At 40.1% G+C, this 15,429-nt stretch overlaps 1 protein-coding gene across 1 annotated transcript in view; it reads right to left on the bottom strand.

The window, feature by feature from the left end:
• The window catches only part of Rlim (ring finger protein, LIM domain interacting), a 23,480-nt gene extending 8,707 nt beyond the window's left edge, over positions 1 to 14,773 (bottom strand). The window contains 3 exon segments of the mRNA XM_013354665.2: positions 196 to 418; positions 12,671 to 12,733; positions 14,519 to 14,773. Of these exon segments, the coding sequence (XP_013210119.1) occupies positions 196 to 394 (199 nt within the window). The 5' untranslated portion in view covers positions 395 to 418; positions 12,671 to 12,733; positions 14,519 to 14,773.
• Between the last annotated feature and the right edge of the window lie 656 nt (positions 14,774 to 15,429).

Raw genomic sequence — 15,429 nt, 5'->3', positions numbered from 1 at the left:
GCTAACTAAATTGTTCAGCTCAATTTTATTTAATCCATTTTACTAAAAATTTATATTATGATTGTTCCAATTATTAAAGAATGGAATCGGACAATAAATAGGACAGGCAGTAAATGCCATTCAGTATCTCTTGTATTAATATTTTTTTGTTAAAGAAACATTATAAAACAGGCTACTTCTTAAAAACCTAACAACCTACATATATAACTTTCCTTAGATGTAGCTTACCTGGGGTGCCCAGCAAATTGTTGTCTCTCATAAGTCTATATTCTTCTTCGCTCAGGTTATTTACAAATTGATAGAAAGCTTCTTCCCGATCCAATCGATCCATCTGACTTCTGCGCTGTGCTGCAGATTGGTCATTTCCTTTATCGTTAGAATCTGAGTTTTCCATCTTGATGAACAAGTGGAGAATTATCTGAAAGAGAAACTCTAATGTGAATGCCATGATGCATTCGACAGTCTTACTTATATGGAAATCTAAAATGCATATATAGAAATGAGTTTTAAGAAAAACAAATGAAACGTAATAGGAAATCTTGGAAAAGCACTAGGAAGACTAGGTCGGGAAGTCAGCAAACTACATGCTTGGGCCAAATCCAGCAATGTGGCCTACTTTTATCTTCTCTGTAATCTAAAACTGGTTTTTACATTGAAGTGCTAGGAACTAAACCCAGGACCTTGCCTGCATGCACTCCATCATGAGCATATAATTCCAATTCCTGGGTTTTACTTATTTGAGTCAGGGAAAGCTGTGTGTGGTCCAGTTAACTCAAACATGGCTCTCCTGCTTGGGCCTCTTGAGTGCTGGACTTGCTTACAGAGGTGTGTCACAACGCATGGCCACATGCACAAGAATGTTTGTGATGTGTGAAAACTATGGAATACACACTTCGGGATTCATAGTCTTCCTGGAGCACAGCCACTCATCCACGCTTGTGTTGTAATGGCAGAGCTGGACAACCGTGACACACTCTAAGTGTTTTCCCCACTGCTGTGCACTGCTGCTCTGAGGACTTTCAGTTACCTCAACGCAACTGTAACTGGATAGTAGTTCAAGTATGGCATGTGGACCATCCTGCGACTTTTAAAAAATGTACAAACACACTCACTGTGGCAACTGAAAAGTGTACTTTCAACACTGCACATAAAGGCACAGCAAAAGATACCTAATATTCACCAGATTAGATGACCAAGGCCACACTTAGGCAGATAGTATGAATGCAGGCAAGGTCCTGGGTTTAGTAGACTAAAATACGTGTCAAAATACTCCCAGTACAAGAAACCTATGCTCTACAAATTAGAAAACTCAGGTTGAAGGATTTCATCTAAAACATTTCTTCATAAAAATTTACACACTGGAATATTAATCAGCTGTTAAAAATGAAATTATGGAATTTACAGGTCAATGGAGGGATCTAGAAAAATTCATCCTGAGGTAACCCAGACTCCAAGAAAAATAGTGTTTTCTCTCATAGTCACATATTATTATCTTTTAAGCCATCCACAGACATGTTACAATCCATATAACCGGAGGCTAGGTGTCAAATAAGGGACTTTGGGGGAGGGTTTTGCTTGCTGTTTGTTTTCTAAGGCAGGTAGAGTTGGGTGAGTGGAGATCTAGGAGGAGTTGGGGGAGGGGAAACCATGGGTAATATATTGTATGAAAAAGTTTCAATAAAAAAATTTGACAATGAGGATTTAAACCAAGTTTCCAAATGGCTTATTTTCTCCTGAGCAAAAAAAGCTTTTATCAATGGTAATCTTGTTTAAGGGCAGAAATGTATACAAAGGAAATGAACTCGTTAGTATTAGCCTTTTGGTTAATTATAGTCCTATATAACGTTGAAGGTACTGGACATGCTGTCACTGACCATACAAGGAATGGAGTGGCTAGTGATGGGTTAACAAATACAACTGACAGCATTCAAGTGTTCCTTTCCCTAGGCAAGTGTTGATTATTCAGGTATAAAGTAGCTGGACTAGTCCCATGAACAGTCTACACGAAACAACAAATGAGAACATAGCCCAGTAATTTAGCATAACTTAAAGCAGCCCTGCCAAGATGATTTATAAATGAAATACCAAAAATACATGTGGCGTAGGAAAAAACCAGGTAGAAGTATTTTCAAAGTTAGATAAAAATGCAAGATGTTTATAAAGTTTTTGGGTACCCATTTTATTTTCTTCAAAAAGTACTTTGAAGAAAATATTAGAACCCATCACACTACTGAACCAATAGTGTCAATGTAAACCTCATTCTTGTGGATTTAATCATTTTTAGTTGTATAAATTTTTTTTTTGTCAAAAATCTTTTTTGTTAGTTGTTGAGACAGGGTCTCACTATGTAGCCTTGGCAGGCCTAGAATTCACTTTGTAGACCAATGTGGCCTCAAACTCAAGAGATCTGTCTGCGTCTGCCTGAGTGCTATCATAAATTTCCCACTTTGTTTTAAAGATAGGATCTTGCAGCCTAAGCCTTAAACTCATGGCAAGCCTGTTTCATATGAGCCACAGGCCTAATAGTCTTTCCATGCAGCATTTTAATGGCTTAACAATGGTTAGATTTTATTGTGATTTGTAGGACTTGGGTAAAAGATCAATTTTTTTCTTAACGAGAACCTCAAATACTACCTTCAAACAATAAATGGCTTGAGGAATTAAGTTTGCCTGGTAACTAGTAGAGAATGTGCCTTAGTGAATAACAAGACAATCAATGCTGAACTTAAAATCACTGCAAATAGTAGGGAACACTGGCATCACAGGCTATCAAAGATATGAGAGTTCCATTACAATCTCTGAGTTCCAACTACAGTTCCAAGAGTGCAAAATGAACTTCCTCAGCTTAAACTTCGCACAAGGGCTGGGCGGTGGTGGCGCATGCCTTTAATCCCAGCACTCGGGAGGCAGAGGCAGGCGGATCTCTGTGAGTTCAAGACCAGCCTGGTCTACAGAACTAGTTCCAGGACAGGCTCCAAAGCCACAGAGAAACCCTGTCTCGAAAATAAAAAAACTTCGCACAAGGGGTGGAGCAACAGCTCAGTTGTTAAGAGCATTTGCTGCTTTAGCAGAGGACTCACATTTGATTCTGAGCACCAACATGACAGTTCACAACCATCTGGAGCTCCATCTCTATGGGTATCTGACACTCTTTTCTTGGCCCTGCAGGTACTAATCACTTGGTACACATAATACATGCATGCAGGCAAAACCACCTATACACATAAAAAATAAAAATTCATACAGTGTATAGCTGAGGACCTTTTATCTACCCTTCAAGGGGAAATAGCCATCCTATGTAATAATATACTAAAAGGTACACTTGGGAACTGAATCTCTAAGAGCAGAATATGCAAATTAAAACCAAGCCTGTGGACTGGTCAAAAGACTGGGAAATGCAAGTGAAATGGCATTTTCAAAGATGAAACATGCACAACCCCTGCCCCCAAATCCACAAATGACACACAAATGAAGATGTGTAAAAATCTCATTTCAAGCTACCCACAGTGAACAAACATTTGTGAATGGTCAGTAAGGCACACTAACTTTTAAACTTCTGAAAAAAAAATAATTGCTTCCTAAAATTAGGAATGCCATTTTTCTCTAGGTGAACTTGTATTAGGTAATAATGTGCTCAAGTATTATTATTACATGGTGAAATTTATTAGCAAAACCTTTACTAGGCCAGTCATGATGGTACAAGCTTTCAATCCAGATACTAAGGAGACTGAGGCCAAAGAATGTTTTGGAATTTTTTACACAGGGTTACATGTAGCATAGGCTGGCTTCAAATTCGATCTTTCTGACTCCATGATCCAAGCACCATGGAAACAACTGTGTGTGCCACCATGCCTGACTCTGAGAACAAAGGGTTTTGAATTTCTAGCTAGCTTAGGAAATATAGTAAGATCTCATTTAAAAAATAAGAACAAAAAACAAAACCAAACAACAACAAAACAAATGGAATTTGGGTTTCTCTCTTTCACCTAAGGTTCACATGCTGAAATCCTAACCCTCAAGGTTATAGCATTAGGAAGTAATGATTAGCACACCCTTCTAAGAAACCCTTAAAGAATACCTTGACTTTTTCATCAATATCAATAAGAATACAGTGAGTCATGAAGTCAACCCTTACCAGACACCAAGCTGCCCAGGCCTTGAGTCTACCTTAATTCTTCTGCCTCCTGAACTCTCTTAAGACTTCTGTTGTCTATAGAATATGCAGCTTAGGGCATTCTATTATAGTAGCCCAAACCAACAAAAACAATATGAAAATTGAAATTTATAATTTATCCCTCCCAACAAATGCAACAGTGTACAAGAATCTTCATAAATCAGTCCAAAGGAACAAAATCCAAAAGCCAAATCTTATTCCAGATTTTGAAAAAAGCACGAAGAGACCTGCTCCTGTCAACTTTTGCCCAGTTACTTACCTATAGCTTAAACATAGCCATACCCACATCTCCATTCTGTTTTTGAGACAGGGTTTCTCTGTGTAATAACCCTGGCTGTCCTGGAATTAGCTAGACCAGGCTGGCCTTGAACTCAGCCTCCTCCGCCTGCCTCTGCCTCCCCAAGTGGGCGCGCCATTATACCCAGATTAGACTACTGTTCTTAAAACTACTTATTTTTGCTAAAGTCAATAAGATGAACATGGCAAGGAAAAAGAGGGTAAGGCCATAATAGTTTCAGTTTCCTACTCTCATTACTAAGGTTCTTTTTTTTCCTATAGAAATTTCTGGCAAGTGTTTTGATAACTTTGATACCTACGGGAAAACTAGAAGTCAAAGAGTGAACAGTTATGAAAGTCACATGGGCCAAGAATGAACAAATGTAAAAAAACAACACAAGCTACCATTTTCCCTACAAGTTACCTACAAGTTGGTATTGGTAATGGTAGCAGTGACTTTTTTTTTTTTTTCAGTTTTTCGAGACAGGGTTTCTCTGTAGCTTTGGAGCCTGTCCTGGAACTAGCTCTTGTAGACCAGGCTGGTCTCGAACTCACAGATATCCGCCTGCCCCTGCCTCCCGAGTGCTGGGATTAAAGGCGTGCGCCACCACTGCCTGGCCAGTGACTACTTTTTTAAAACACAGAAAAGCACAAAGGGAAAGAAAACAAAACCCTCAAGCCATAAATAATTTCCAAAAGAAAGCACCAGCAATGTTTAATTAACATTCTTAAAGTAGCCAATGTTCTGGACACTATAACAAGTTAGTACAAAATCTACTTGTGAAAAATCAGTAAAGAATCCCCAAAATAACTGCCGCTTGAATAGTTTTTGAAAGTATAAATCTTCCAAAGAAGGCAAAAACATCTGGTAAGTTCTGACATTTGAAGGACATAAACCTAAGGTAAAACTCACATGCCAACGAAAGACCAGTGTGCCACCATGTTAAGAATAGCACCAAGGAGATTAAACCTGAAAGCAGAAACCTTTGGAAAAAATGGGGAAGATATAAAAACCAGTATCTGAGCTCAGCGTGTTGGCACACACCTGGAATCCAGTACCTAAGAGGCAGAGGCACATGGATCTTCGAGTTTGAGGCCAGCCTGGTTTACATAGGCCAGCCAGGGTGGCACAGGTGTGTACGATAAACTCTCAGTGAACAATAAGGATGATGGGCTAAAATAAAAATGATAAATGTCAAATATCAAAGGCAATAAGTCAAAATAAAGTACAACAAAAATGGAATCCCAGCACCAATGAAGCAGTGACAGAAGCAAATGGATCTTTGTGAATTCAAGGCCAGTCTGGTCTATGGATAGCGAGTTTCAGGGTAGCACTGAGACTCTACTTTTAAAAAAAAAAAGGAAAGGAGGAAGAGGGAATAGAAAGATGCCTTCCTATAGAAAGGTGTAACACTGAAGAGAATACAACCATGGTGTCAAACTAGAGCCAAGAGTTGACAAAAATAACAGTTTAACAAAACTGCCCCAAAATGGAGATGTAATTAGCAGCTAAAGCAAGTAAACCACCTGAATGGATAGTCCTATCATGTGGAAGTTAAACAGAAGTTAGAACAGACTGAATTCAAAAGACCCTCTGAAATAAAATGACATTAAGGGCAGGTTATGTCTCCCCCTGTTCTGGGGCTAGTGTCATATTGAGCTATACATTCCAATGATACAAAATTCCACCACTTTCTTGGCAAGGCCTATGGGAGTAATGAGACCCTGCCTCGAAACAGACCAAAAAGAGCAGCTCAAACTCCTTTTACTTCCATAATGACATGACGTTCTAGAGTTCCCTCCACTCATCAAAACATATTTGGGTAATCTCTCCACATATTTCTGCAACATACTTTTACTCCAAAACTGCAAGCAAACTAGGAATGCTTGCTAAAAAGAACACAGTGTTGCTAAAGTAGAGACTTCCATCAAAGAAAGTCTGTTCTTTGCAGTTAGTTTGGGGACAGGGAGAAAAATATCTGATTTGATTCAGTCCCTACTACTGCACCAACTCTCAATCCTTTTGGCTTTAAAGTGTGCAATGGTTAAGAGTAGAATAAGTGAAGAGATTTAGGCACTGGGAAGGCAAATCCATCCTGCAGGGGCAGTCACATGGGGGTTTATGACTGCAAGAAGGTCCCAGAGCCTGAGGTGACTGCTTACAATTTGAAAGAAAAGGAAATTCTGAATGCAAGCAATGATCTCAATGGCTGGTAAAGCAATCTTACTCTCAAATACTCAATGAACCTGGCCTCATTTTAAGGCAGGAGTCTTGCACTAGCTGTGGTCCAAGATGAAGAATGGTAATAAGCGTAACTCACAAGTTCTACTGTTTGATGAGTGAAAGAAGAATATTTTAAAGGTGAAGGTGTATCAAAAATGTTAGGGAACTCTGATCCAAATACAAACTTTTCTCTACCTTAGTATGAAAATATCAGGAAGAAATGTTTAAAAAATGTTTTCAGACATTTATGATAAAAGGAATTGTGATCATGTCCAGTTGAACTAGTAACGGAGAAAAAGGGCTGGGGCATATATTGCTCAAGGACAGAGTGCTTGCCTAGTATGTATATGAAGCTCCAATTTCCTAAGATGAGTAGAGGGGACAAAAAGGCCACCCTGCACTCCTTCCACATCATCAGAGAAGATCTTTAATTTACCACCTCATTCTCAAGGTTTAATATTTATGACACAGATAATATACTTGTACTTATGATTAGCTTCAGACATTTTCAAACAATAATTTCCTCAAACGATTGACTACCAATAAACTGAGCAGTGGTAGTACACACCTTTAATCAGTACTCAGGAGGCAGAGACAGGCAGATCTCTGAGTTTGAGGCCAGCCTGGTCTACATAGCAAGTTCAGGACAGCGAGGACTACACAGAGAAACTCTGTTTCAACACCCCCCACCCCAAAAGATTACCAATACAAGCCTACTGTAGAGAAAAATCCAGTTCTTCTTAAAACACTTAGCTCTCTACCATGGTTATAAAACTATATCTCTTTATATATTTATATCTAAAGATCTTTTTAACAGTTCTACACTTGATCCTGACAACAATCCCATAAAGTAGGAAACCTCAGTTTCACAAGTATGAATCCTGGTAATGGAAGGAGTAACTTGTCAAAGCCCTGTGGACAATAAATGGTCAGCAATTAAATGCAGGTCTACTAATTCCAAAGTCAATTTTTCACTAAATGACTACTCCCAGTATATCCTGGATTGTGTGCTTTAAAATACATCCTTTAAATTCCAATAGGCTTGGCCACTGAGTCCCATGGGCTTTTTATACCAGTCCTTGTATAAACACTTTTGAACATGAAAAAAACTTTTTTGCCGTGCTGAGGATTGAACACATGCAAGACAAGCACACTACCACACTGAACTATATCCTCATCACTCTTGGAGACATTTTCGCTATTAACTTCCCACCTTTAGCCTGCAAAGTAGCTGGGATTGCAGAGACATTTTCGCTATTAACTTCCCACCTTTAGCCTAAACAGTAGCTGGGATTGCAGGCCCCACATCATAAAGCCCATTAACAAAACAGTTTTCAAATGGTAATAACTCTTCCACTGAGTTATACTCTTGGCCTGAAAAACTCCTTGCACTGGCACAAATAGCCAAATTTTCTATTTTCTGAACTGCTTTTGGAGGGGCATGGGCTCCCTATGTAGCCTAGTCCCATGTCACCATGCTGGTTCTGTAATTTTCTTCAACAGTGCTAGGAATGAACTGTGCATATTAGGCAAACACTCTACCACTGAGCCATATAGCTCAGTTTGTATCCTAGTCATTCTGTCAGCTTTATTTTTGTCAACAAAGTATTAGTTCAATAATACTAACACCAAAAGGAAAAAAAATACGTTTGTTCAACCATAGTCAAATATGGTGATGGATACCTTAATCCCAGCACTCAGGGCAGGCAGATCTTTGAGTTTGTGGTCAGCCAGAGTTAATAGTGAAGCTGTCTCAAAATAGTTTAAACCAGCTGGACAATGGTGGTGCAAACCTATAATCTCAGCAATCAGAGACAAAGGCAGGAATATTTCTGTCAGTTAAAGACAGCCTGGTCTAATGAAGTGCCAGAACAGCCAGGGCTCTATTATACAAACAACCCCTGTCTCAAAAAACCAAATCAAAAGGCTAAAGCATGAGATAGGCTGTAATCCTAGCCAATAGAAAGACTAAGGTAGGAGGATCACAAGTTCAAGGCCTATCTGTGTTACAGTTAGTTCCAGGGTAGCCTAGGCAATTTTATGAGATGTGATCTCAAATCACAAAATAAAAAGCACTTGCCTGGAATGCATAAGACTCCAGGTTCAAATTCCAGTTCCACCAAAAATAATATAGAAAATGAAATCAAATGATCTACTAGATTTGAAGTCAGGATAAAAAGGACCATCATGTATGTAGATACCAAAAGTGTTAAGAGTTTTTCTTTGTAGAATTTAAACAGTTTAAAGTTCATTAAATTTATAATAGATAAATGGATGGAAGTTTAGCTGTGTTGTTCTGTCATCTCTCACTTTCAAAAATATAAAGCATTTACAAAAACAAAAAACAACAACAACAAAAAAACAGGGCACTGGACATGGTGAAACATACCTTTAATTCCAGCACTCAAGAGGTAGCAGGCAGAACTCTCAAGTTCCAGGCTAGACAGGGCTACAAAGTGAGACCCTGTCTCAAAAACAACACAAAAAGACAAGGACAGAGGGACTAGAGAGATGGCTATATGATGTAGAGTACTTGTTACTCTTACAGAAGACCTGATTTGATTCCCAGCACTATGTGGAAGTTCACTGCAATCAGTAACTTTGGTTCCAAGGAATTGAACATCTTTTCCTGGCCTAAATGGTCAACAGGCACACACACAATGCATATACATATATACATACATACATACATACATACATACATACATACATACATACAAAGTACTCATACAAATAAAATAATCTAATTTAAAAAGAAACAGGACAGGGTTGTTTTATTGCATTTATTTATGGGAAGATACCGCTTACCAACTATATGACTCGTTGAAATGTTTCCAGAAGTAGACTAGTAGAATATACAGTGTATTAGAACTATTGAGACAGCATAGCAATGAGCTTCCAGATAACCCAGATAGTAACCAACACTTAGCTTTGCTTATAATTTCCTATCTTTACCTCTTGTAGAGGGCAGATGAAAAATCCAGAACAGATTCAGGAATGTCCCTTATGTCTAACCTCTTCGCAGGAAGAGTACTGACTTGCAGTTCACAATTCCGACTACAAGTCTCTAAAAACAATTCAATCGAAAGAATATTAAGAACTATAAAGTAAAGACAGAAAACTCTGCTATGCTATCAATTTATAGGATCAAGTTAGTGGGAAGCCAATATGATGACATTTCATCCCACTCAAGTAATTCAGACAATGAATTTAATCTTCAACCTCCATTCCATGTTCTTTTATTATTACTCTACCTCATTATATCAGAATTTGTTCTCTATAAACTCAATTTTGAATTGCTTCTTTTAAAATAAAAAATATAGCCGGGCAGTGGTGGCACACACCTTTGATCCCAGCACTCGGGAGGCAGAGGCAGGTGGATCTCTGTGAGTTTGAGATCAGCCTGGTCTACAAGAACTAGTTCCAGGACAGGCTCCAAAGCTACAGAGAAACCCTGTCTCAAAAAACCAAATAAATAAATAAATACATAAAATAAAAAATATTTTCCCTAAAACACCTAGAGGATTAGACAGGAGGAGTTTCATGAGGTTGTTATATAATTAGCTCTAGATCTTGCCTCAAAAAAAATCAAAAATAAAACACAACCAAAAAAGACTGGCATATCACCTATATCAATCACTTTAATTTTAGTTGAGGAAAACAACTTTAAGATGAAACATGATGACAACTAAATCCTTCCTGAACCAGTGTTCCTACCCAGGAATCATTGAGGGCAGCCCTTTAACCCTGGTCTGACCCATACACTAAGAACCTTTTATACCTGTACTTAGGCTATCATTAAACACAAGTATCTCTCTCCACCCAGAAAGAATCATTCTCATCAAATTCCTTTAGACTGTCACAGGTTGCAAGGACAGTATAATCTGCAGATGTACAGTTATTACCTTTAACCTAAACACAAACACAATGTGTTGCTGTCTACTACAGATATTTGTCCAATACATATTGGTGCTATTATGATTAATGAAATTAAAATCTTAAAGCATTGTAATATGAGAAAATCTAGAGCAAAAATTCTGGTGGGAAACCCTATGTTCAAAAACATATCCATAATTGAGGAATCCATCTTTGAAAAAAACCTCAGTTAATTACAGGGGTAGGATAAGTGGCTTTACATCCCTATTCAAAGCTGAGAAAAAAATAATGAAGAAAAAAACACAGGAAACTATTACTATCTTAACCTTACTTATCAAAACTTCAGAGTACTATATAAAGTGGGACCTGAGGATTTAGAAATCTGTTATCCAAAAATGTTAAAGAACTACACTCACAAAAGAAAATGTCCTCATCTTGGCACTAAACCAAAAATGCTGCACCTCATTGGTCTGGTTTTGATTATTATTTGCTACCCACTCAATGGTAAATCAAATGAACAGGATGCTAGTCACTGAGGTATTCTATTTCCCAGTCCTACAGGATTCTGGAAAAAGTACATGTAACACAATTCTATAAATGCAAATGGTCCACTTGACTTGCTCTTACTGGAAGCCTTACTACAATGTTTACTGAAAAATAGTGGCCAACATTTCTTTTTATTTATTTATTTATTTATTTATTTATTTATTTATTTATTTATTTATTTATATACTTACTTACTTATTTACTTATTAAAGATTTCTGCCTCCCCCCCACCACCCATTTCCCTCCCCCTCCCCCGATCAAGTCCCCATCCCTCATCAGCCCGAAGAGCAATCAGGGTTCTCTGACCTGTGGGAAGTCCAAGGACCACCCACCTTCATCCAGGTCTAGTAAGGTGAGCATCCAAACTGCCTAGGCTCCCCCAAAGCCAGTACGTGCAGTAGGATTTCTAAAGACTTCATTGAGCTATTTCTTTAAAAAGAGTATAGATTATAATTTTTTTTGAGACAAGGTCTCTCCTTATGTAGAACTGGTAGGTCTAGAACTCACTGTTTAGACCATGCGGGTCTCAAATTGTAGTGACCCTATGTCTGCCCCTGCCAATGCTAGCATTCCAGATGTGGGTCACTGTGACACACACTGATTTTATAAAGGATCTCTATCAACTTACACCAAGACCAGAAAAGTTGAAACAGAAACTATAACAAACCACCCAAATAATGTGTAGATTCTGGACAACTCTCGCCTGTTCCACTGAGGCAAACTATTTTTAAGAGCTAATGACAGTTTTGGATGCAGAATAAGTTACAGATTACCACTTTTAACTTCCACTAGCTTTCTGATGTAACGGGATAACAAATAGATATTAAAAGTTTGGTGACTTGATGTTGGACAGACCTGAGATAAAATGAAGGTTCCACACACACTAATTTTTAACAAATCACTCAACTTTCTCAGAGTAGTTTGTTTCCTCTTTAAACTAGAATATCCTCACGAAGGCCTGACTGAGGATTATGAAATAAGACATGCCAAAACCAGATCCTAGCACACACTCCTTCAAGAGAAGTTTGTTACAAATGTAGCCCAGTTACTATCCAGCAGAGTTTGCACCTATTTCCTAGGAATACTTATTAATAATGTTCTACTTACTTTGAAGTGTCCTGGTTAGTGTAAGCAATTATGAGGTTATCTTACAATGTTGATAATAGTGACAGAATTAATTCCAACTAGAGTATGTATACCAATATGGCTTCTTGAATCTTGAAGGGGGAGAAAAATAAAATGGCAGATAAAATAACTCACATTCTATTAAGATTTCATTTAGCTACTCACCAAACATTTAAAAGCATGTTCTTATACCCAGGTATTTCCAACAATATCTTAAAGCAGCTTAATTTTTTTCTTTTAGTACTATAAAAGTTTGGCTAATTTTAGATTACGCAATAAAACCCATACCTAAAGCATAGGTGATTTTCAGGTACCCTTTGAATTCACAGTAAAAAAGCACCCACCCTCATTGTGAAGAACCCATTCAACCACAGGGACTATAGAACACAACATATATTTGCAAATACATTCTATGTATACATCATCAGGAGACGAAACAAAAAAATTACCTGTCTGTTATGACATAGTACTGAAATCCAACAAACTGGATTTTCAGTTTTCTTCACTGCGCTCTAGAAGAAAAAGAATTCATTAGTCTTCCTGTTAGAAGATCCACATTTTCTTTTTAATAAAACAAATTCTCAAAAAACACATATATCATATGTATTTTGGTTACATGCATCATAATCCAAATTAATTCAATGTTAGTATTAGGATATTTGGGGAACCAAGGAGGTCAGAGGGAAGCAAGAATTAGATAAAACATTTCCTTTAAAGGCCAAGAGGCAACCTACCTTTTACTATTAGCTTCTTTAAAACAGGCCTTTCCTTATCAGACTAGTCATTATTTTCAGATTCTAAAAGTTACTTTCAAGGACTTCTTTGGTACACTACACCAGCCTCAGGCAGAAACTATAAGGAATAAAACCATCCGGACATCTTAGGCTAAAGAATGTTAGCGATCTTTTTCAGTAAGAGGAACTGCCGAAAAATAGCCCTCTAAAGGGTTGCTGGGGTTCGTCTTTCTACATAGTTAACCTGTATTTTAGAAACTGATTTTGAGGAAAAGGCCGATCTGTAATTGCGCCTGCCTCTGCAGACGACTCTGATCTAATGGGAAGATGAGTAACTTTGTAATTATGAAGAATCAAAGAAATGATTAGCACTACATTTGTTATTTTTCGTCTTCAAGCATCTAAACGCACTGTGGTTAATTATGATTCAAGAAATGTAAGCAACTGATTTCTAGCAAAAAAAAATATCGTGAAGCCCGCCAGTGGTGCGTGAAAATCTGATATAAATCCTTTTGCCCCCAAAAGAAAAAAAATGACCTTAATAACTAGGCTGCTAGGCCTCAGACTGCTCGACTAACCTGTGGAATAAGTATGGTGAAACTGTCCAGGGAAAGAACGTGGCTCTCTCCTCCATCTTGAAATTAATCAGCATAAGGGGAAAAGGGACTGAGTATTCAGGAAGCAGAAGCCCAACCGGTTAATACTAGTTACTAAGCTATGGCGTACGTGGCAGGTACCGCCCGCAGAAGCCGAGACCCTTAGGGGTTTTTCTGAGTGGGGGAGGGGCATGACTGCTGGCAGATCACACGGATATTAACTTGAAAATAATTTGGCTCAGTTCCCACACTTACCCAGGGAAAACAACCCGCAACGTCTTTTCCCTCCGTTTTTTTTTTCTTTCTAGATGAGGGGGGGAAATCCTAGTAATATCCTAGCCAAGGATACAGCAGGGCTAAAGGAGCAAGGAAGCAAATCACATTTGTCCCCGATCCTCAGGGAAGACTGTCATCGTAGCCCCAGAGGACAACTAATTGCTAATGCCCTACAGAAAGGTTCAAAATGGGGCTTTGCGAATCCCAGGAAAATCTGAAGGCCCAAGAGTTCCTAACAGCTGACTTCGAGCCCCTCCACCCCACTTCCCCAAACCCTAGCCCGATCCGCAACGCGGGGCGAAAAAGTGGGGAGGAGGGGGGGGGGACTCGAGGAAAGAGAAGGACTGGAGACGCTTAGCTTCTCACACCCGAGTCCCAAAGTCCAGGATGGCTTCTCGGGCCGGCGTTCCCAGCTTGGGAGAGCGGGCCGGGCCGCGAGTCCAGGGCCCCGGGAGGAAGTCCTCCCCACCTCCTTCCCCTCCTTCCACGAGCCGGCCGCCACCCGCCACCCAGCTAAAATGGCAGCGGCGACTACGCCACGGAGCCCCCCTAGCCAGGAGCCCGGGGCCGGGGGCCGCGCGGGGTGTCTCGGCCGCAGCCGATCTCTCGGGCCATTTTGAAGAGCCGCGGCGCCGCTGTCTCGCTCCAGCCCGACAGCCCGTTTCTCGGGGTACCCCATGCCTTCACTTACGCGGTGGTCCGGCCAGGAGCTGACGCGCTGAGCTCCGTCGCCGTCGCCGCCGCCGCTGCCACTGCCACAGTCTCAGGAGCGTCGCCGCGTTGTCGCCGCCCGCTCTCAAGCCCGCCTCCGAATGCCTGAGGGAGACCCGCCTCTAGCCTCGCAGCGCCCGATCGGAGACGTAGCTCAAGCAGCCATTATCTTCCCCATTGTTACCTAGCTGTGACAGGAAACGACTGCCCACAACAGGAAGTGATGATGTCGCCTCCCGGCTTCACAGGCCCAGTCCCAGACTGCTAGCCAGCCAATCCCAGTTGATTCCTCGAAAAGCCTTAGTGGGCAGAGGCGGGGACCGGTAGACTACATGGCGGGCAGCGGGTGTGTGTGTGGGGGGGGGGATGCTGCTGTGACGCCCACCATGTGACAGGTCCCACCCTCCTTCGCCATTTTGAATTGTGGCGAGAAATTCGCGTTCTGAGAATTGTGGGAACCTTTGCGTTCCCATTTTGAAAGCTGAAGAACGTCACGTTCCGGCCGGCTGAAGCCTGTTTTTCAGAGAACAAGAATGTGGTATCAGTGTAACTGCCATTGATCCACACAGCCCAGACTCCTGTAAACGGCAGCCAACATTTTATTCAACATATATTTAATGAGTGTCAACTGTAGATCAAGCATAATTGTCGATGTTAAGAAAGTTGAACCAAGCCGGGCGGTGGTGGCGCACGTCTTTAATCCCAGCACTCGGGAGGTAGAGGCAGGCGGATCTCTGTGAGTTCAAGGCCAGCAGCCTGGTCTACAAGAGCTAGTGCCAGGAAAGGCTCAAAGCTACGGAGAAACCCTGTCTCGGAAAAAAAAAAGTTGAACCAAAAATAAGGTTGATAAAGGATAGAAATAAAAATTCTCAGTTCCTAAGCGATGTGGTA

The sequence above is a fragment of the Microtus ochrogaster genome, unplaced genomic scaffold (genome assembly GCF_000317375.1).
Source record: "Microtus ochrogaster isolate Prairie Vole_2 unplaced genomic scaffold, MicOch1.0 UNK57, whole genome shotgun sequence".
Taxonomy (NCBI): domain Eukaryota; kingdom Metazoa; phylum Chordata; class Mammalia; order Rodentia; family Cricetidae; genus Microtus; species Microtus ochrogaster.
Note: the sequence above shows the minus strand (reverse complement) of the source record. Positions and strands in the feature narration are given on the sequence as shown.